The sequence below is a fragment of the Canis lupus genome, chromosome 35 (assembly GCF_048164855.1).
Source record: "Canis lupus baileyi chromosome 35, mCanLup2.hap1, whole genome shotgun sequence".
Taxonomy (NCBI): domain Eukaryota; kingdom Metazoa; phylum Chordata; class Mammalia; order Carnivora; family Canidae; genus Canis; species Canis lupus.
In genome coordinates, this window is record NC_132872.1 from 4,232,548 (window position 1) to 4,255,948 (window position 23,401).

Below are 23,401 nucleotides of genomic sequence, written 5' to 3' on the forward strand. Positions count from 1 at the left end.
CAGCCCTTCTCTACTTGCCACGGGCTGGCTGCCTGCTTGCTCCAGTCCGTGTTCCTCCTCCTCCCGCCCCCCGCCCCCCCGTGCCCCCCGTGCCCCCCGAGCGGGTGTGCCTGCCTCGGCCTGTCCGTCCCTTGCACGCGCGCACACACTCACTCAGGAATACCTCGATCCAGCAGCCGGAGCAAGCGGAGATACCAGAGATACCACTGGTCCCAGAAGCGGTCCGTCATCCCACCCTGAACTCATCCTTCAGGGCCGGTGCCTCAGCAGAGCCTCATCCCAGCACCTCCGAGTCGAGGGGGCCGGACTCCTTGGCGCTGGCGGGCGGCAGCCTGCGCTCAGCACACGCCTGCCTGCGGAGCCAGCCACGTCCTCCCACACAGAGCTGCCGAGCCGTTTCGCAGCAACAAAGGAGCAAGAGCAGAACACGGCCGCCTCGCCTCGTGCAGGCCCAGCCGCAGGGGCCCGGGGGAGGTCAGAGGCGCCAGCCCCAGCCCGCACCGTCAGCGCCGGGAGCCCAGGGCGCAGGGGGTCCTGCGAGTGCAAAGCCGCTCTCTAGGCCTGTCTTGACCTGCACCCCGGAATGTCCCGCCATCCCGGCCCCACTAACAGGACTGGGGTGGGAGGGGACCACAGACACCCCCGCCCCAGAATATGAGGCCCACACGAGCACAACAAAGGCCACAATCCCGTCCTCCCTCTGCCCGTTCACGAACCCTCTGTTAGGAAGTGGAGATAGCAGGGGCTCTGGAGTCAACAGTTCATGGGTTCAAATCCTACCAGCGCTTAATGGTGGCCCGGCCTCCGCCACGTTTCTTCAACTCCCTAAGCCCCAGCTTCGTCCTTGTGACCCGGAGAGAAGAGCATTTGCCCTGCAGAGCTATCGTGAAGTTCCCAGCAAAGGCAGGATGTGCCATTTCTGGCAGAGCACTCAGCGGAGAGCCTAAGTGTCTGTCCCCCCGCCCCACCCCTTACCTGCCACCCCCGCTCCTTCTCACCCTGCTCCGTCCCCCACGTGCCCATACATCTCATGGTTTCCCGTCTCCCTGCCCTTGCTCCTGCTCTTCCTGCCAACAGCATGGCTTCCTCTGATTTTCCCAATGTCTACGCCAAATGCTACAAATCGGGGTGCCATCCCCGGTCTTCCCCTTTATATCCCATCTCACTTTCTCCTTATAGAAGACTCTGCTCCCTCATTCGATCACAAAATCCATGAAGATGGGAACTGCTTTGTAACCATCCCTGTATCCCCCAACGTACTTCATATAGGGCTTGAACCTTGCAAGTGCTCGAGTGTTTACCAACTGAACCAACGAGCAGACAAGTGAGGCCAGACACCCCGCACGATTTCATCCTAATGGCAAAGAGAGGATGCACTGTGGTGCCTCAGTCCCTGGGCACTGCCTAAGGCCCGTAGAAAGATGACAGGGCCCCCTGCTTGCTCTGCCCAGAGCAGACTTTACAGTAGACTGGCCACCTACACCATGAGGCGGTGCCCCTGGTGGCTGAGAATCCTGCTCACAGAAGTAAAACCCAAGGGCACTCCAGGTTTGGGACAACTTTGTTCTCCAAGCTTAAAAACTAGCCAGCAGCCACGTGCACAGCCGTCACAGCTTCTGTTCCAGCCTGGCCCACACCAGCAATGCCTTCCCGCTACGCTAATAGAAATGCTTGCTTCCCAGGCCTCTTGGTCTCCCCTGCGGAGCTGGTGGGAGCAGTCCTCCCTCAGCACCTGCCCTTCCTGAGAGCTTAGGCCTCCAAGAGGAGACAGGTCACAGATGCAGAGAGAACTCAGACTGAGGAAGAGGCCGGGGAGAGGAGGTAAGAGCTAAGAGGGAGAGGAGAAAGTGAGCACAGCCACAGTCTCCCCAGCCCCCTGCTCCCCGACCAGCACCACCACTGCCTCTCGGCTCCTTCTGAAAGCACAGCAGCGGGACGGAGCGGACACACTGCCTGCAAGCCACCTCTCAGAATCTGTTCGGATTATTTTGTTATTACCTTACATGGACAAGACTCCAGCCTGCAGTTAACACAAGAATGCAAGCCCCTCCTCTCTCCAGACAGAAGTGCACTGACCCGGGACCTCCCCCTTCCTCCGTGAACAACAAAATCCATCATGCAGGTGTAGCCCGTACTTTGTAGCTCGCAAAGTACTTTCACATCCATCATCTCCTTTGGGTCTCTGAGCAGCCCTGCAAGGTCTGTAGCATGGTGATCATTCTCCCCAGTATACAGCAGAGGAAACCCACAGTCCAAGAGGTTAAACAACTCGCTTACAGTCATAGGCCTAGTAGGTAGCTGGGCTGAGAAAGAGATATATACCATCTGTGTCCTCCCAAAGAGTTTCTGAGGCTCTGGAACGTTCCCTGAGGAACTGTGACATGATCCCCAGGGGGACGGACGCCCTCACAGTAGGGCAGGACCTGGGGAAGCGGCTGCTTCCCAACAGGAGGCTCCTCCAGGACGCTGCCCTGCCGCGGGTACAGGCTGAACAGAGGTCGCCCAGCGGGCCTCACTGATGGCCTCTCACCCTTTCCTTTAGCTGTTGGCTGTGGCTGCCAAGGGGGGGAGCGTTCTCCAAATAAGAATGCCAACAGAGGCTTTCTAGAACACAACGTGGGAGAAATCCGAAATGGGGGGCCGAGGTAGGCACACAGGGCTCTCCCACCATGCCGGAGACCCAGACGGAGATGGGCTGAGGGAAGACAGTTCTAGTGACTATGTGGACTGTCTGGCGTAAACCAGAGCACTCTATTCTACATCCCACTCCTGGGCTTGGAGAAGGCAGCTGGCCCTGTTCCCCCTCCCTCTAGTAACCAAGGGCAATTCCACACAGCCCTGTTTTCAAAAAGAGAAAGGAAATAAAGCTGTCAGTGAACGAGAGGAGTGCAAGCACCTCCCCCACAAACTGCGAACCTAAGGCACATAGGTTGGGCACCTGTTGGGCCAGGCCCAGGATGAGCCCATTCAGCCGGGAAGTTTCCTAAAACCAGCTCCGCCCGATCGAACCAGGCCCCTGAGAGCTCTCCAGCCCACCACTGCTCATTTCTCCAACCCCCACAGAGCCTCTTAAAGCCTTAGTGTAAATGCAGCCCTTCCAGGAGCTGAATAAAATGTTCCAAGAAACTGAGAGTTGCCATTGAGCTGCAGTACATCTGGAAAGGACGGGGTATTGGCCGGGACAGAGCTTTATTAAATCTTGTGGTTGTTACTTTTGTCCTCAACAATGCTTCCTCCGTGGTTGCTTCTTTCGTCGTGGTCAAAGCAGGCATGATCGTTCCCATTGGTGTGGTCCCCCCAGCCCACCTACCCAGCCACAGGGACATGTTCTCCAGGGACAAGCAGCATCTCCAGGCCGGCGACAGCCTGTCCGTTCCAGGGGGTGATGCCCATCTGGAGGATCACTGGTGACTCCATGTCACATCATAGATCTGTTGCCTTCTCTTCACTGTTCCTTCTTCTTCTAACTTGGCACTGTTCTTTCTCCCTCTCTCCGCCCGCCCCGACATGAAAACACTGTGTTCCCGATCAGATAAAGCCAGCACAGTGTATGGAGCAGAAGGCAAACAGCACGGAGGGAGGAGAGAACCAGTCGTGTCCCAAACCTTTCCCACTCATCTCCTGGGACAATGACTGCCATTCCCACAGCACCACTGGCCAGCTCCCTGGACACGCGGGGCTACCAGACAAGGGAAGGCCACGCGGGAGGCAGTACGGCTGCATACTGAGCAGACAATCGCCGACGACGTGGTGTTCATCCCCCACCCCTCGTCCCAGGAAGTGAGCTCCCATCAGGCTGCCATTTTGCCCTACAAGCTGTGCTTCAGTTGCAACATGAATCAAACACGGCAGCAGACACCATCGTCAGCCACCTCCCACACCACTTCTGTCCCCTTGGCAGTGAGCACCCTAGTGGTGAAGTGAGGCCTGTGGCAGCACATTCTCAGGGGTGCCATCCGCCATCCACGGGATGGGAAGGACCCCTACCAACCTCTCCTGTGAGAGCCTCGTGTCCCCAGGTGAACGGGCTCCTTAGGTCCACACCTGAGGACAGCACCTATGACAGGTATCATCTATCACTCTGAAATTCAAGTCTACCTCTCCCAGGAGGCCTTTTCCAGCTAACCTCATTCATTCTCTACCTCAGAGGCTCTCAAAGTTTAATGGGCAGCAGAATCACCTTAGAGGGTTTGTTATCCATGCAGATAACTAGGCCTCGCTCCCGGAGGCCTGCATATTTAACGAGCTCCCCAGACGATTCTGGCTCCAGCTCTCCTCTCTTGCACGCGGCACTGACTTCATTTAACTCTTCTGGTTGAATCTAGCGTGTACCCATCTTCCCACATACCCTAGAAGTCTGGTATGGAGGGAGATTCCGAGGCTCCTGGAAGGTAAGGGGAGGTCCCACCTCCCAAGGCCCTACGTGGAGGCCCCGAGAAGCTGCCAGGGCAGGAGGCTGGGAGATCAACCTCATCTCTCCACAGGCTCCAGAAAGCGTTCATCCTGCAGTGGCTCCACTGCACATCTGTACAATAACTTTAAATGTCACCTCAAATATCAGGCCAGGCAGCAGGAGGGAAAGGCAGGAGCTAATTAGCCTGCCTTGCCCTGGCTTTTGTGTCGTTTTCATCCTTGCTCACCTCCACAACCTCCGCTGAGATCTTTAACTCTCCCGTGGCCGGGGAGCCCCAGCTTGTGAACACTGCACACAACCTTCCGCCACGCGGGATGTAAACCAAACTGTTCAATGCCTCTGCTCCGAGTATTTACAGCTCCTCCCACCCCTGCCAGTCTATAGAACCCCATGTTGCCCTACCTATCCAGCCAGAGCATGCCACCCCAAAACTCCCTCCCCATGCCCCGAGAGCCGGACCCATATTCTCTTTCTCTGCCTCTTCAAAGCTTACCCATCCTGGACCTGTGAAAATCATCATGATAATCTCATGCCCTCTAAGGTTTTCCTGATGAGATCTTTACATTTAGACCCTTGGGGAGTACTCACATTTTGGCAAAAGATATTAATGGCTTCAAAGGAAGGAGACCAAAAAAAAAGCTCATAAATACAGAGAACAGACTGGTGTTTGCTAGGGGGTGAGGGGAGGACAAATGGGTGAAGGTGGTAAAAAGGTACAAATCTCCAGTTATAAAATAAATAACTTATGGAGATGTAATGTACAGCACAGTGACTCTAGTTAATAATACCATATTGCATATTTGAAAGTTGCTAAGAGTAGATCTTAAAAGTTCTCATAGCAAGAAAAAAAAAGCTATAAAATGTATGGTGGTGGACGTTAACTAGACTTATTGTGGTATTCATTTTGCAATATATACAAATAAATCGTTATGTTGTATACTTAAAACTAATATGGCAACTAAACCTCAATAAAAAAAAAAGGGAATGGAAAAAATAATATGGGTATTTCACCATCACCAGAGATGCTAAACTAACATCTTATTTTGATAATAAATTAACATTTCATTTTGAGGATTTTTGTATATGTCCATGCTATGATGTTAAAGAGCTTAATTTGTGCAAATCATGATTTGGAATGACAAGTAAATTTATTCAATTGTTAAAGAAAAAAAAAAAAAGGAGGGCTTGGAAGCCCAAGCCTTAGATACGCAGTATGGTAATAGTGGATTCTGGGGGCAAGGAGGAGGATCCATAACTCTCTTCCCTAAGTCTCATAGGCATTTGCCTGTTAGGACATCCGGACGAAGGCAACTCACAGGAGCTGGTCCCTCCACTGTTCTCCCCAACTCACTCCCCTGACCTCCTGTTTCCTACTTAAAACATGATTAGATTGTAGGTGCCTTCTCTAAAGCAACTGAATTATAAAATAGTTCTTCTTGAAGAAGGAAAAGAAAAAAAACACTATATATTTGAAAAGAATACCTCAGAACCCGACCCTAGAGGCCTAGGTAATCAACCTAGAGAGTTCTTTATTATCTCCTATGCTTCTCTCACAGCCAATAAGGTGGTGACTCAATCTTACCTCCGCTAAGAACAGTTTCTTCACCCCTTGAAAGATGTGGTGTGGCTCAAAAGACCAAAGGGTCCCTCAAGCTTGGGGTCTGTTCACCCTGGTGGGGTTTCTCCAAACTATTCCTCTAATCTCTTCACTCTCCCAGGCACCAACATAGAATCAGGAGAAGCTATGTTGCAGTCACAACAGCTGAAACCTCACACCTCACTCAGCCCACGGGGAGCCCTACTGTCGAGAAATCTCTCCCTTTTCTCTTCATCCCATGCCTTCTCCATCTCCTCCAAGGACATTTCCAAATAGGCCCCTTTCCACCTGCCCCCAATAAAATCAAGAGACAGACTATAACGATTGGGGTTGATAATAATTGATGTGATGTTAAACAGGATCAAAAAGAGCTCGTTGTCCCTCAAAAAAATACTAAATTTTGGTTACCATATATCTAGAAGTAAACACTTTTTTCTATATTCTATTTTTTTTCTTTTGGGAAAATGTATAATCTGTGATTGTTCCATAGGGCAACCCACTATCACATCAGAATATTTGATTCACCTGAATGCCTTTAGCCCCACTCTCTGCCCCCCTTCCCCACCCCACCTCATCCTAAGAATGGATAACCAGAGTAGCTGCACACTAGACAATCTGAATTCTCTCTACCTTGGCTCTTATTTTAAAAAAGAAAAGAACCAGTTACCATGATCGTTTTACTTTTCAGCAAATGAATTCTGCTTATGGTTCTAAAAATAACTAATTCCCATAAATATATAAATAATCTCTTTCTAATATGTTGATACTTCTAACTTGAAACCTTCTAGGTGTTTGTAAAGGACCTGAGCTTTGGAACCAGACCAACTGGGTTCAAATCCCAAATTACAAATCCCTTTTTCTAGCTGAGTGATTCGAGAGAAATCACTTAACTTTTGTACATCTTTTGGATGAGGAAGATGAGGCTGATCTTATAAAATCTTCAGGAGGAAAAAAATAAAATGACATATAAAATAAGAAGCACTGTACCTAATATACACTAGGTGCTTAATAAAGTTAATGCATCCTCCTACAATAGAAAACAAGCTCATATTAGGTTGAAATTCTCAATGCGTATGGCCTAACTAGACAGATAAACCAGTAAAAAAAAAAAAAAAAAAAAAAATAGGGCCAGTTTTGCCACTGAAAACAACTCTAAGCCAAGCGGCCCTTATGAAGTCCTGAGTTAGGGACAAGTCACAGCACCAGATCCCCCACCGTCTCTACCTGCCCTACAGGCAGGGGCAGATTCCTAGATCTTACTTGCCCAACTGCCCCAATTCATCTGGCTTATTCCTTCTACTCTAAGGTTAGAAAGTTCTGAGAAAGATTTAATTATGAAAAATCCTTGGACTATGCCCATTTGAACCCTGTAGATGACCCTTGGCACTGAGGAGGTGGGAAACTCTATGGAGCTCCGTGCTGGAGTTTCCATGTCCCCCAGTGATATAGCTTCCCTAAAAGCCCATCAGTCTAGCCTTGTAGCATGTCACAGGAAAGCCTCTTAAAGATATCCATGAAAGGGAGCCTGGGTGGCCCAGCTGGTTAAGCATCTGCCTTTGGCTCAGGTCACGAGCCCAGAGTCCTATGACTGAGCCTCATATCAGGCTTCCTGCTCAGCGAGGAGTCTGCATCTCCCTTTGCCCCTCCCGCCCCTGCTCATTCTCTCTCTCTCTCTCAAATAAATAAATAAAATCTTAAAAAAAAAAAAGATACCTATTAAGAAGAACAAACTATACAACAATACAACAAGAAGAAAATTTTCTATCATCTTAGGGTGGGAAGTTTTTCCAAGCATTAAGACACAAAGCTCAATATATTGACTTGTATGGGCATTTTTAAAAATCTCTGTAAGTGTATACAAATCACTTAAGGAGAATAAGGGCTGGACAACGGCAGTGAAAGGAATACTTTTCACCGTATATCTCTTTACAGCTTTTGAATTTTGACCTTTGGATTGTATCATGTGAGTTTTTAAAAGACGTCTTAAGATGATGGAGTCAAGAATGAATAAAACTGTTCTTGGAGTCTAGCTGCCACACAGGGAGAAGCCCAAGCTACATGGAAAGGCTACATGAAGGAGAACCAAAGACCTTGGATGAAAACCCCAGCTGGTCCCAGCCCTACCCACACCAACTGTCTGCCATGTGAGTGAGGCCACTTTGGAGCTTCCAGTCATCCAGCACCGTAGAGACACTACGTAAAAGAGAGGAACTGCCTGGTCAACCCTCATAATCATGAGAAACAGCAAATTGCTGTTCTAAGCCACGAAGATTGGGGATGGCCTGTCACAGTATTTCAGGTAAATGAAACAGAGTCATTGGTGAACGGAGAACAGTTAAAGCCACAAGACTGGATGAGATCACCAACGAAGTATTGAAAAGGACTGTACCTTATTTCAACCAGAAGGCAAAAGCATGGCTAGTCTCAGGACTATAACTTTTTACCTGCCTATCCACCTATCTTGAAATTAGAATTCTGAAGACAGGGTTGTCACAGGGGGTTCTAATTAACGTGCTTCCTTGCATTTTAAAAAAGTAGTCAGATTTTCTCTGACAGGAAGTAAATATGTCTGACTTGGTTGCTGGCTTTGACAAGAAGAGCTGCCTTTTCCAATCATTAAATCTGCAGCTCCACAGGCTTGAAAAAAATGTCCTTAAAGCCTATATACAATATGCTAGAAAATATATGATTTGCAACCATCTGAATGTGTGCTTACAAAAATGTTTAATGTCCTCTTAAATGTGTGGGGGGTGGTATACAGTTTTCACTATTCTTTTAGGGCAGACATAAACAAAAATTCTAAAAAGCCTGCTGAATTATGTGTGATATATCCCCACAATGGAATCCTATGCAGCTGTTAAAAAAAGAATGATGAGGTTTTCTGTAAACTGATATGGAAAGATCTTCCAGACATTATTCTTGGGTTCAAAATGCAAAGCATAGAACCATATAGTTAATATTCACTTGGTTTTGATAAGAAAGGGGTAAAATAAGTATGGATTCAGATTTGCTTATATTTGCAAAAAGAAACACTGGAGGGTTTAGCAAGGAACTAATGCTGAAAGTTACCCACAGCGGGAGGGAGCTAGGTGACAAGTGGGATGCTCATCTAAAGACCTTTTCGGGGGCAGCCCCAGTGGCGCAGCGGTTTAGCACCGCCTGCAGCCCAGGGCGTGATCCTGGAGACCCTGGATCGAGTCCCACGTCAGACTCTGTATGATGCCTGCTTCTCCCTCTGCCTGTGTCTCTGCCTCTCTCTCTCTGTCTCTATGAATAAATAAATAAAATCTTTAAAAAAAAATAAAAAAATAAAAAAAATAAAATAAAGACCTTTTCGGGATCCCTGGGTGGCTCAGCAGTTTGGCGCCTGCCTTTGGCCCAGGGCCTGATCCTGGAGACCAGGGATCGAGTCCCTTGTCAGGCTCCCTGCATGGAGCCTGCTTCTCCCTCTGCCTGTATCTCTGCCTCTCTCTCTCTCTCTCTCTATCTCTCATGAATAAATAAATAAAATCTTTAAAAAAAATTAAATAAAGACCTTTTCATATTGTATTAATTTTTGAGCAGTGTGAATTGTGAGGTTTTTTTTAAGTCTTCACAGGAAAAAAAAAGGAATAAATAAAATTGCAAAACTTATTGCAGGGACAGTACCTATTAACGTTTCTAAAGTGTAGAGCCTCCAACCCAGTAATCCTATTTCTAAGACTGTCCCCTAATGCACTTCACACAACGCAGTGTGTTCTATAACAGCCAGAAACAGGAGGTAGGGTGCCTGGGTGGCTCAGCTGGTTAAGGTCTGATGCCAGTTCAAGGTCATCGTCACGGGGTCCTGGGATGGAGTCCTGTGTCAGGCTCCCCACTTGGTGAAGAGTCTGCTTGTCTCTCTCCTTTTGCCCCTCCTCCCAGTCATGCTTCCCCCCCCCCAAATAAATAAGTAAAAATCTTTTTTAAAAAAGAAAAAGGTAATCTAAATGTCCAACAATAAGGGACTAGTAAGATACACAATAACAGGGACGCCTGGATGGCTCAGTGGTTGAGCGTCTGCCTTCAGCTCAGGTCATGATCCCAGAGTCCTGGGACTGAGTCCCACGTCGGGCTCCCCGCAGGGAACCTGCTTCTCCCTCTGCCTGGATCTCTGACTCTCTCTCTGTGTCTCTCATGAATAAATAAACAAAATCCTTAAAAAAACACATTATAATAGTTACAATCCAATCTATGGTATACTTTGAAACCATTAAAAGGGATAAGCAGTTTTATTTGTAGTGACATGAAAAATTATCCATGATGCAGCATTGGGTAGGAGAATACAATTTACAAAATAATTTGAAATTATTCCTATTACTCTATTCTTGCGTGAACATAAATTATGGATATATAAATACACATATATACACTATAAGTATGTATTTCAATATGCATAATTTTTGTTTTTGCTTTTAAAGATTTTATTTATTTATTCATTAGAAACACACAGAGAGAGGCAGAGACACAGGCAGGGGGAGAAGCAGGCTCCCTGCAGGGAGACCAATGCAGGACTCGATCCCAGGACCTCGGGGTCACGGCCTGAGCCGAAGGCAGACGCTCAACCCCTGAGCCACGCAGGCGCCCCTCAATATGCATAGTTCTAGTTTAGAACAATATGCATACTTCCACACTGTTAACAGTGGTTATCCCTGGGAATGGGAGAAGGTGGTTAGAGAATTATATTTCATAAAATTTTATGTTGCCATCATTTTTTTACCTTAAGCATTTGTACTTTTGGTAATTTTCAAGGCATTTAATTATTCTGGCTGACAGAAGTAGCAGCTCAGGCCTTTTTATTAAAAAATGGGTGCTCTTCAGGGCCAGCACAGAAACTTCCTTCTCCACTTCCCACTCACGGGATCTGGGACCTGGATGGTCTCCAGAAGGCCCACAGGTCCTAACAGCCAGCTCGCTGGACGTATGTCCTGTCCCCCACTGGGGGACGCAGTCCGTCCTCCTCCTCCTAATCCCGATGGGCCTCCGTGGACCCAGCCAGCATGCCGCAGAACCCCAACTCCTCTCGGCCGACTCACTAAGTGGCCGCTTAGACACCTTGGGGGACTTTAGCCCGACACAGCAGCTGTGTTTCGTGTCAAGTTCCACTTCGAGGGATCCCTGGGTGGCGCAGCGGTTTGGCGCCTGCCTTTGGCCCAGGGCGCGATCCTGGAGACCCGGGATCAAGTCCCACGTCGGGCTCCCGGTGCATGGAGCCTGCTTCTCCCTCTGCCTGTGTCTCTGCCTCTCTCTCTCTCTGTGTGACTATCATAAATAAATAAAAATATTAAAAAAAAAAAAAGTTCCACTTCGAACCAAGGGGCCGTGATTGTCCAGAGCTTCGTGTGAAATAAAGTTCTTCTTTTTCCCTCTTTTAATAAATGTCTTTGAGACAAAGAAGAAAAATTCTGGGACCACGCACGGGACGGATGTGGGGAGAGTGGCGCTGTCAGTTGGTGACGTTTGCCAGGACAAGGCAGGAAGAGCCGCGAGCACGCGAGCTACCAGGCCGCCACCCCTGCCCTCGGACGCTGGGCTGTGACTCACCGACTCAGACACTTGCAAACTCCACGTCTCCGCAGTGTGAGACTGCGCCTGTGTGAGCCGATGGTGGTGGAGGAGGCTGGGGGTGAAGGAAGGGCACGGCTGAGTGTGACTGTGTCTATCAGACTTGGTGAAGGCCTAGAAGGCCCGAGGAAGGCGAGGCAGCCCCCAACAACAGGTGGAGATGTGGCCCCGAACAGCTGCCCCTGGAAGGCCCTGAACATCTGGGTGTAATGCAGGCCTGAAGGAAGCCCGGAGCCCGGGTTCCACCTGTCAGGCCTACTGAGGTCCTTATCCTGAAGACTTAGCAATCGTGTCTACATAAGAACTGGCCTCTGGCAAATTTGAAATGTCCAAGTGCCCTATTAATTGAGAATTGACTCACCTTTCCTATCCCGGCAAACAAAAACAGGGACCAAAAAAAGAAAAACAAAAAAACAAAACAAAAACACCCCAAAACCTCAAACCAAAAAAAATCTCAGAACCTCACGTGTTGTAACTAAAAACACTCAATAAACAAAGCCAGTCCTTGGGCTCCCTTAGGGAGTAATTGTCTAAGAATGCTTCTTTTTTTTCAGCTGGTGAGAGAGAGAGAGAGAGAGAGAGAGAGAGACGTGCTAAGACTGTGTGGAGCTCATCTTGAAAACATTAATTTTTCCAAACACCAATGTGTGCAGTTCGTGCGCTTTTCCTGCACAAGTGGCAGCAGGCAGCGAGGATGCTGCTGAGGACACCCCTCCACGTGGGGTCTGCCTGTGGGGATCGGAGGAAGTGGTTATGGGGCAGCCCTGGCGGAAGGAGGTGAGTTTGAGAAGCAGGGACCCAGGCCCCGTGACCTGCCACAGGGAGGGGCTGCACGAGGCCCGTGGTGCTGACGACCTGCGGAGGACTACCCATTTCTAAACTGGGAAGAGAAGCAGCAGAACCAATACCGCTGCCCCTTTGTAGGACCGTTCTCTAGGGGCTGAACTGGCAGTTAACCAAAACACCCTTCTTCCTCACCTATATCCCTCACAACCTATAACCCCATCAATCACACTCTGGCCTAGCACTGGGACAGGTTGTCCACTTTCCAGGCAGAGGTCCCAAAGCCACTTCCCCTTCTTCTCCTCCCCATTTATGGATAAAAGTGGAGATTGCAACTTGCTCATCCATGCTTAAACTGTCCTTTGTTGCCCCAAGTCCATCCCCTCTGGGAAGTTAAGGACACTCCCCTCTGCAGTCTGTGCACAGAGGGCAAGACACAGCAAAACCATCCACTGACACTCAGGGAAGTCTCATAACCTGCCTGATGAGAGCAGATTCAACTATTAGGATACACCAGAAACCCTGTCGGTCTTAGCTAGACATTCCCCAAGCAGGTTACTACCACCAGGACCCATGCCTATGCCACAGCGTGCCAGGATTCCCACTGAAAATCAACGCCGCCCCCCCCCCCCCACGCACAGACGTAAATGCTTCATCACCACCAGGACATCATACACCAATGCTACCACTTACTTAGGTGTATTAAACTGATCAAATTCCTTAACCTAAATGAGGATGAAAATAATAAGTTTTTAGGGGCACCTGGGTGGCTGGGACAGTTAAGCCTCCAACTCTTGTTTTTGGCTCAGGTCATGATGTTAGGGTTGTGAGATAGAGTCCTGAGTTGGGCTCTGCATTGGGCGTGGAGCCACCTTAAGATTCTCTCTCTCCTCTCTGTCTGCCCCTCCCTCTCTCCCCTCTCTCTCTCTCAAAAAAAAAAAAAAAGTTTTTAAATAAGTTAAAATATAAAGGGCTTAGAAAAGTACTAGGCACACTATAAGTACTATCTATATATGCGTTATGATTATGATCCTTCACTCTCCGTGCTCTCTCTTCCACTTAGATGATTGCAAATGCTCTTCCCATGCTTTGGAATATTGTGTCCCACCCTGTCTTCACGTGGCTCTCTGGCTTAATTCTCCAGGTCTCTAGGAAGGCTTCTTTTATATGGGCTGGGTATCCCTGCCTATGCACCAATCACTCCCTGTACATCCTTGGTATCATTCCGGTTGTCTGTATGTCTTATCTCCTTGACCAGGTCCTTCAACCCTAATGCCCAGCAGAGAGGACACTCGATAATTATCTATTCAATGCAAGGATGAGTGAACGAGACATAGGTGAAGAGCAGCTTTCATGCATTTGAGTATTTACTAGGTGCCTACTCTGCGTCATACCCTGGACTATGCTTGCAAGTACATGAAGGACAGAGCACCCAAGCTGCTCCCCAGACACTCATGGTCAGAGGTGCAGTTTCTGCCTTCTAGAGGTAACTCAATAATAATAATAATAATAATAATAATAATAATAATAATAATAATAATATGAGGTGGGTGTAGCCCAGCCCAAGGAAAGGGTGGCTCTTGGAGGGAATCCAGATTTGCTTAGAATAGGTGTATTTAACTTGAACCAAAGCAACAAAAGCCCTGAACCTAAGATTCTGTTTATCATGCCTGCATGTGAAGACTAAATGTAGCTTTGCATGACCTAAGAAAAACAAAAGGTAGACGTTTCTTTACAAGGATGGTTTATTTATCCAAGAACCAATCTACCTCTTTCAAGAGAAACCCCAGCCAGTCATTACATCCATGCTGTCTGCAGACTATCTTCACTAGACTGTAAACTCCTACAAACAGAGTTCATAGTTTATTTTATTATAGTGTATTTTTATATCCCATCCCACTCATGTCTGCCATGGGAACCAAGCGCCTAGCATTGGTGCCTTGCCCTGGGTAACGGAACATTGCGGGATACAAATGGAGACCAAGTCACTTGTTCTGTATCATTTCTACCATTCTGTATGGCTCAGTATGCTTTCTTTTTTTTTTTTTTTTAAGATTTTGTTTATTCGTGAGAGACAGAGAGAGAGAGAGAGAGAGAGAGAGGCAGAGACACAGGCAGAGGGAGGAGCAGGCTCCATGCAGGGAGCCGGACATGGGACTCGATCCCCGGTCTCCAGGGTCATGCCCTGGGCCGAAGACAGATGCTAAACTGCTGAGCCACCTGGGCTGCCCGCTCAGTATGCTTTTTGAGAGTTGTTTTGTTTTGTGTTCCCAGCTTTAAGGGAAAAGAAAAAAGAAACATCAGGAATTAAAGGAGGATTTGTTGCTCCTTTTACTTTTCTCTACTGAAGCAAAATAAAGCCTGTTTTGGGATGCTGGAGATCTACTTGGCGATGACTTTGCCAGAAGCCTTTGATAGCTCAACCTCACTAAAGGACGGGAAAAAAAGGAAACAATTTCTACTTATAATAAGAAAAAGTCGAAGCAACTTTTCCCTTTGAGACTACATCATAGATACTTGAACTTACGTTTTCCATCCTGGTTGCCCTAAAAGTGAGGCCACGTAAGATCTTTTCCTTAATGAAAAGTCTGAGGCTGCCTAACTCCAGAAGGACAATGGTGCTCCCAAACCCCAGCCCCGGGAGCAGGGAACTCCAGAGCACTGCCACCCAACGCAGCTGCAGCAGTGCGAATGCACACCTATTCTGGGTGATTCTTGGAGACTCACGCTACCTCTGTCCTCCATCATCCACACCAGGTCTCTGGTCCCACCATCACTACCATCTTGAGGGTTATCTGTGGCATGTCATATCATGAACTGCAAAGCAGATGAAAGTGAATTAGAAATTATCTGCCCTTATCATTTCCATCTTTCCTGGGGATAATGCAGGGTAAGCTAGGAAGGCCTGTGACTCAGAGAATGTCCTTTTACCATGAGTACCAGAGAGAGAAAACATGCACAGTTGGCTGTGTGCCCATCAATGCACATAAACATTCACAGTGGCCTGTGGGTGTGCCCATGTGAAAACACCTCCATACACTGTGTCAAGGCAGACAAATTAGCCTGAAACATTGGGAATACAACCCTAGGCACTGAGCTTGTCACTAAGGCAGCTGTGTCTCTGCCATCAGATACGGTCTCCCTCGGAGACCAGCTGGTTTGGAAACATATAGGTAAGAAGGGCAATTCAAAGACAGATAGCTTATTTTTTCCTGATATCTCTGAGATTCAATGCACTCCCACATGGAGACACATAAAACACTGCTCACTAAAGCATTCCTAAGACCTATTCTACACGACACTTGCCTTGGACCAATGTGTGCCGTCCTCATTTTCCTCCACGACAAGCCCACTAGAATGAGCGGTCAGGAAGGATGTCGCAGAGCGTGTATCTGGATATCTGCTAAGCCTTTGACAAATGTCCTCCACAATATTCTTGTAGATAAGATATGAAAAATGAACAGGATGAGAGTATCGCTAGGTGGATCGCTGCAGATACCCCACAACGCCCCAAGAGTGTTTATTAGACCACAGTGAGCCTTAGGCTGGTCTCTGGTGATGGCCACAGAGCTCTTCCTCTGACTGTTGTGTTTAACTTTTTAAAAAAATTATTTCCCAAGATGAGAAGACAGAAGATATAATACGGGCAGATGATACAAAACCGGTATGGCAGGATTAATACTACAACAGATGACCAAAATCAATATGCAAATTTATTTCAGCAGATTTGAATACTAGATCAAAATTAACAAGGGCAAATTTCATGTCTGAGAACAACGTTTTAAAATAGAAATGTACTTATCCCTCATCCAGCAATTCCAGCCCTTTGTATCCACCCTAGAGAAACACGTGTGTATATGCGTGCTTACTCAGGAATGTTCACTGCTACATTGTTTACAATGTTAAAAAAAAATACATAAAAGTAAAAAACAGAAACAATAGAATTGCTAAGGCAATTATGGACCATCCACAATGAGAAAATACTATGCAGAAGATGTTCAAAACATGTCTTTGCATGAAGAAACAGTTGCAGAAATGGGACACCTGGGTGGCTCAGCAGTTGAGCATCTGCCTTCAGCCCAGGGCGTGATCCCAGAGTTCTGGGATTGAGTCCCATGTCGGGCTCCCTGCATAGAGCCTGCTTCTCCCTCTGCCTGTGTCTCTGCCTCTCTCTCTCTTTCTCTGTCTCTCTCTCATGAATAAATAAAATCTTTAAAAAATAAAAAAATAAAAAGATTGATACATTAATCCCAGACATATATATACACACACAGAAATTTACAAATTTATATATATAAATATATATAAGTAAATAATATAAAAATATAAATAATAAATATGAATAAATTTATATATATATAAATATATCTAGAAGGGTCCCTAAAAACTGATGCCAGGGTCTATCTCTAGGGAGAAACTAAATTGTTATGGAGTAAAAAAAAAAGTACCTGCAACATAGGAAATTCAGAATGTATTGCATTAAACTGTGTAATTTAGCTTTCTTTTTATTTTTTTTAAATTTTTATTTATTTATTTATGATAGTCACAGAGAGAGAGAGAGAGAGGCAGAGACATAGGCAGAGGGAGAAGCAGGCTCCATGCACCAGGAGCCTGATGTGGGATTCGATCCCGGGTCTCCAGGATCGCGCCCTGGGCCAAAGGCAGGCGCCAAACCGCTGCGCCACCCAGGGATCCCCTAGCTTTCTTTTTAAAGTAAAGTCTTGCTTTTAGCTTCAAAAAAAAAAGTTCAAAAATATGGGGAAGGGCACAAATTCTTGAGATTTCTATTACAACCTAAGAGGGGTCAGTCGGCACTGTAGAAAGCCTACAAAAAGCTCATTCCTACTACATAGAGTACAAAGTTTGGTGTGCAGACATCCTGCAAGCACCAGGGATCACTAAGCTGGTCATGTCTGCAGCACTGGGTTGGATCCAATCCTGACAACACAATTAGGTAGGGACGTTGGCAAAGTCAAATGCAACCACGGGAAAGAAATGCCTATGCAGAGTCTAAAAAAGCATGACTTAAGAATAATAATTGAGGGCAGCCCGGGTGGCTCAACGGTTTGGCGCTGCCTTCGGCCCAGGGTGTGATCCTGGAGACCCCGGATCGAGTCCTGCATCAGGCTCCCTGCATGGAGCCTGTTTCTCCCTCTGCCTGTGTCTCTGCCTCTCTCTCTCTCTCTCTCTCTCTCTCTGTGTGTGTCTCTCATGAATGAATAAATAAATAAATAACCTTTAAAAAAAAAAGAATAATGATTGAAGAAACCACGACTGTTTAACCTCAAGACAAGATTATGGGGAGATAAGCTTCTTCAAATGTGGAGGGCTATAATTGCAGATGATGCAGTAAATACTTATTTGGGTATTTTCCAGGGGTAAATACTAGGACAAATAAATACAAGTGATTTATCCTATTAGTAGCACGTTTTAAAAAGAAACATTCTAACTAACAAGAATGAATGACAACAGAATAATCTGTCAGGCATGATCATGAGCTCCCTGTCATAGGAAGGATTCAAGTACGAGATTCTATAGACAAAGATATTGGATTACATGAGAAGCAAAACTATGTAAACTTCAAGATCTCTAACAACTCCAATATTGTATGATTCCATATTTTGGCTGCAGAATCAATTTTCAATCAATGTGTACCCCCAACGGCTCCAAATCCCACAGGTGGTGTACTCTGCCACCAGGTGGCAGTAGATGCCTTGGACTCTGGGTCCTACACATTAGATGTGAAAAAAAAATTGCAGTTTTCCAAAATTTTTTAAATTTTAAAAAAAATTAATTAAAAAAAACAGATGCAAGCATGAATCCCATAAGTAGCCCCTTTCAAAGCAACATGTAAATATAATTCATAATTTTCCTGATGATTCCATCACAATGATTCTTAATCACTTGATTTCCTCTTGTGCACTTCTTTTGTCCAGGGTCTACAAAGAGACCCTTATCTTCAATGGCCTCCTCTCTGTAGTGTCAAGTTTCCTGACTTGTACACAGTTCCAGATCCCTGTGTCTCCTCTTAATGCAAAAATCCCCTCTGCTTCCTCTGCAGCTGCAGACCGCGTCTGCTACTACAGTCTTTCTTCCCAAACCAAGAAGGACCAACAGGAGGATCGGAGAAACACCCCAGCCATTTCCTGCCTCTAGCTTTTCTGCCCCTGTATCCACACAGCTGAAGCCACAAAACAAGCAAGCAACAAACAAAAACATATCTGAATCTCCACCCTGACAGCATGAAAGTATATGATTATCTTTTCCCAATTAGAAGAGAATAATCTCCCACCCAGCTTTTAAAGAAAAGAGAAACTCTCCTTTTGTACCCACAGCTGTGGACATGGGTGTTGCTTAAAATTTGAATACAATCAAAAAAATTTGAATACAATCAACAACCCTTGTCCTAGTCCCTGGCAACTCAAAACTCTGTTAACACTGCCTTGGTTATAGATCACTTCAGATGCCCTGGTTTTCAGAGAGTATTTTTTTGGTAAGAGCTTATGACTGAATGCAAATGATACAAGATTTTTTTGAACTTGGATTTAAAGCAGGTTCATCACGATAAACCATACGCTTGAGTCAAGGTCATCTTTCTAGTTTCAGGTGAAAAACCTCTTCTTCCAGGAAGCCTTCAGGAGCCTAAGGGTCCTGATATATGCCTTAATAGCCCCCTACACCTGCCCTGTCACAGCCCTATACCTACCTCCATCATAGCTCTCCCTGCACCTGCCCCACCACAGTCCTCCACCTGCCCCATCACAGCCCTGCACCTGCCCTACCACCATCCTTACCATGTACACTCCAATGCCCTCTGTGCCAGCCCATTTCCCAGTTATACTGTAGGATCCATGAAGACCTAGACTGTACCTGTATCTTTTACAACAGAATCCCTTAAACACAGTAGGACTCAATAAATATTCATGAGACTATTATAAACGTACTCATTATCAATTAACTAATTAATATAAAGCCCAAGTCCAGGCAGCTATTCCACTGAGGATAATATTCATCCATTCTACAAACATTTCTTAAGTGTCCCTTGTGCCAGTATGGTACAAGGTAAGTCAAACCCAGGCCAAGCCCTTAAAGAACATGCAGTGGAGAAAGAAAACCAAGGCAAATACATAAATACCTACTGTGCAAAAGAGGCACAGCAACACCAGAAACAATGGATATTAGGGAATAGGGCAACAGTGGCCAAGGCACAGGGCTCACCAAGGAGCTCCAAGTAGCTGGAACTAAGCCCGTGGAATAGGTAACACTGGAGCCAGAGCCTGAAGGTTCTTCAAGATTGCCTTTAATTAAATAGCATGTGCCAGCCTAAGTGCTTTGCATTCATGATTTGATTTATTTCTTGAAATGATTCTGTATAAGGCACTCCTACTTCAGAGAAGGAAATAAGCTCAGAGAAGTCAAGAAAACAGCCAAAGGTGGAACAGCCGGCGAGCAGCAGAGCTGGAATCCACACCTAAGCCAGCCTGATGAATAGGACAGCAGTGCCATGGTGCTCTGGAACCTGAGATGCCCCGTTAAGGAGTTGTTACTTCATCCAGTGGACAATGGGGAGCCACTCTGAGCAGGAACGTGCTAAAGTCAAAGCTTGTGCTTGGCAAGATTTATCAGAAAATAATGGAGAGGGTGGACTGGGCAGTTCACTTTGAAGCTGGCCGCAACGGTCCAATGTTGTATCCTGAAATTCCTGACCTGAGAGAACAGCAGAAAGACTGGGAAGGTGATTCAGAGCCAAGGAATTTCCAGAGGAAGAACACACACAGTCCAGAATGATCCCAAGGCACGCACCTGAGTAACCGAGAGGACAGGGACTTGCAAGTGTCCTGTGTGTGCTTCTCCAGCGCCCCTGCGTGTGTGCATGTGTGTGCAGTGTCTACGAGATGGCTACAGGCTTGTGGGTGGGAGCATGGCAGATTTAAGATTTCTCCGAAACTCCAGAGCAGAAAGTAGCCTAAAACCTTCTCACTCCCCACCCTCCCTAGGCAATGCTGCCTTGCATTGCAAAAACTTGCAAGTTTTACTTGCAGAAACTCCTGGAACTCCCTTAGCCATCTTACCCTTCACCCCTGCACCCTACCCCCCATCCACAGGGCATCTGAGCCTCCAGCAGCTCACAAAGGCACAGGAGTATTAACGTGGCATGAGGCCTCACACGGCCATGTCCACCCAGGTATACTCCCCTCTAGCCAGCCTGCTCTAGGACACAGAATGCCTGGCCTCAAACCAGCACCGAGAAGCAGAAGAGTACCAGATAGGAGCTAAGCACCCCAGGCAGTAATTCTAACCTCAAGCCAGAAGCTTAACTTCTCTGGATCTCAGGTTCCTCAACTGGAAGACAAGCAATGTGGATCAGAATCAGAAGTTGCAAAAAAAAAAAAAAAAAAAAAAGAATCAGAAGTTGCAAACTGAGGGCCGGCAGGCCAAACTCATCTTGTAAATTGACCAATACAATGTCTTATAATTGAATTAGTTTCAACATTTAAAAATCTAGCTGTTTCGCAAAGAAAATGCCTATTTGAATCCCCTCTGAAAGAAGATCTGGCAACAAGGAGCTTACATTGCACACAGCATCAATCAGCTGGAGCTGAGCAGCTGCCGTCACGCTCGGATGAGACACCACTCTCTAGTTTGCCACAGTCCCCACCACCCCCTACTGCTCCCTGCTAGGCTCCACTCATCATCTACACTTGGCCCACTTCCATTCTTCATACGAATGGTCTGGCTCCTCTAGGAACCTAAGATGATCTAAAACATTATCACCGTAAGACTCGGGAGTTGGGGGCAGTAAACAGGAGCATGGAGGAGCTAGCAGTCAGCTCCCCACCATGGCAGGTGCAGCCTTCTCGGAGAAGCGGGGTACACTGCTGCAGCTGATGAAGGTTCATCAACACGTGTGTCGGGCCTGCCCACCATCCCCCCGCCCCACCCCGCTGAGGAGGAAGAAGGCGGATGACATCAGCCTTGGACACAGTCAGAGAAACCCCATCATGAAGCAATTTGCTTCCCCAGCCACTCTAATTTAACAATTAGCTTAACAACCCTGGTCAGGCACTTGCTGCTGGAGCAGAGAAGTGATCCGGATCAGCAGCAGTTTCAGTCTAGAAGCTTCTTCGGGAAGCCCGCTCCCCTACTGCCCTCGCGTCAGCTGGGTCTGCATCTGCCACTCAGACACACAGATATTCTAAATATCTCCAAAGACCTTCCACCTTCTCTTTGAACCTCCCCGTCCAACCTCTGTCCAAAACCAAATTTCTCCTGCTACAACTTCAGCCCATCCTCTGTCTGTCCTGCGGAGATTCTGGTCCCATCACAGGAAGCAAACCAGGCCAGGGTTCTCTAGTCAATCTTCTCTGGCCCCTTGGGACTTGGGGTGTGGAAAGGAGGCCTGCACAGAGGCCGAGCTGCAGGGCAGAGGGTAAATTCACAAGGCTGGCATGCATGGGACATTCTGGGTACAGATCCTGACTCCAAGAACAAATCTAGGGAACCGGCTTGCCCTGACCCAACAGCATGCTCAGCTTCCCATCTGCCTCATCAGAGGGCCTCTCAGTAGAATGCACAATACTTCCCTCACTCAGCTTGTCCCGCTCCTGCCTCCAAGTCCTTTCTCGAGCTGCATCCTAAACCCCAAATGCCAAACTGTAGAGAAAGACACACACATGCTGGTATGGGAAGACTGAAAAGAAGAATCCATAAAGCCACAAGTCCATGGAAAGTTGGAGGCTATTTTAAAATACAGTATTAGAATTCCAGGACAGATGTAGGGAGGCTAGAGCCCAGAATAGCAGACCCTCAAAGAAGAAAGCATCCCTGCATGACTAGATAGAAATTTCAAAGAGGCTACGGAGAAAGAAATGGTACATATACATGGAACGTCCCAGGAACTTAGGCCAAAAATAAAACAGGGATGCCAGTGTCAAGGTCAATCACGGAGGCTGTTTCGTTCCACCAGAGACAGTGAGATGGAGAATTAGGGGAACCAGTTGGTCATACTCCTGGTATAGGAAGTATCCTCAGAAATGGAAGTCCTTCCCTCTTCAATGGATAGGAGTGAGGTCGGGGTTGACACTGCAGTAAATGCTCAGGAACTCGACTGACAAATGAGGTATAAATAAATCATCAGGACCATATGGTTTCCACCTGGGAGTCCTAAAGGAATTCAAGGGTGAAGGTGTGGAGCTGCTTGCCAGAATGTGTAACCTCTTATTACAAAGTCACTTGTGCCCTAGAACCGCCAGATTATTCATGTAGCCTCCATTCATAAGAAAGAACCCAGGGAGCATTCTCATTCTCATACCAGGAAAGTCCCCAGAACATATATGAAGAACAGGAAGACTGAGTGTGTAAGCATGACCCGTCAGAGGAAAAGACAGGATGGCTCCTAAGAGAGCAGAGAATGTACGTAAGAGTTTTTGACGGAGTAGATATGAATGTGAATTAAAGAGAATCTTTGTGTTTTGTGCTAAATTCTTTATAGGTTTTGGATTCTAACCCTTTATCCCATATGTCATTTGCAAATACCTTCTCCCATTCCGTGGGCTGCTTTTTAGTTTTGTTGTTTCCTTTGCTGTGCAGAAGCTTTTTATCTTGATGAAGTCCCAATAGTTCATTTTTCCTTCTTTTCCTTTTTTCCCTTGCCCCTGGCAATGTGTCTAGGGAGAAGTTGCTGCGACCGAGGTCAAAGAAGCTGCTGCCTGTGTTCTCCTCTAGGATTTTGATGGATTCCTGTTTCACATTCAGGTCTTTTGGAGTCTATTTTTGTTAATGATGTGAGAAAAGGTCCAGCTTCATTCTTCTGCATGTGGCTGTCCAATTTCCCAACACCATTTATTGAAGAGACTGTCTTTTTTTTTTTTCCGTTGGATAGTCTTTCCTGCTTTATTGAAGATTAGTTGACCATAGAGTTGAGGGTCCATTTCTGGGTTCTCCATTCTGTTCCACTGATCTATGTGTCTGTTTTTGTGCTGGTACCATACTGTCTTGATGATTTTAGCTTCAAAATACAACTT

At 46.8% G+C, this 23,401-nt stretch overlaps 1 protein-coding gene across 24 annotated transcripts in view; it reads right to left on the reverse strand.

The window, feature by feature from the left end:
• Nucleotides 1-23,401, reverse strand: part of KALRN (kalirin RhoGEF kinase) — a 657,335-nt gene that overhangs the window by 591,500 nt on the left and 42,434 nt on the right. For 2 of the 24 annotated variants that reach the window (XM_072811622.1, XM_072811620.1), the window contains exon 1: nucleotides 164-341. The exons of 19 other annotated variants lie outside the window; for them this stretch is intronic. In XM_072811622.1, coding sequence (XP_072667723.1) covers nucleotides 164-230 — 67 coding nt within the window. In that variant the 5' untranslated portion in view covers nucleotides 231-341. Of the gene's footprint in view, nucleotides 1-163; nucleotides 343-23,401 lie in introns of those variants that run through there. 3 more of the 24 variants (XM_072811619.1, XM_072811636.1, XM_072811638.1) reach the window with 3 other exon arrangements.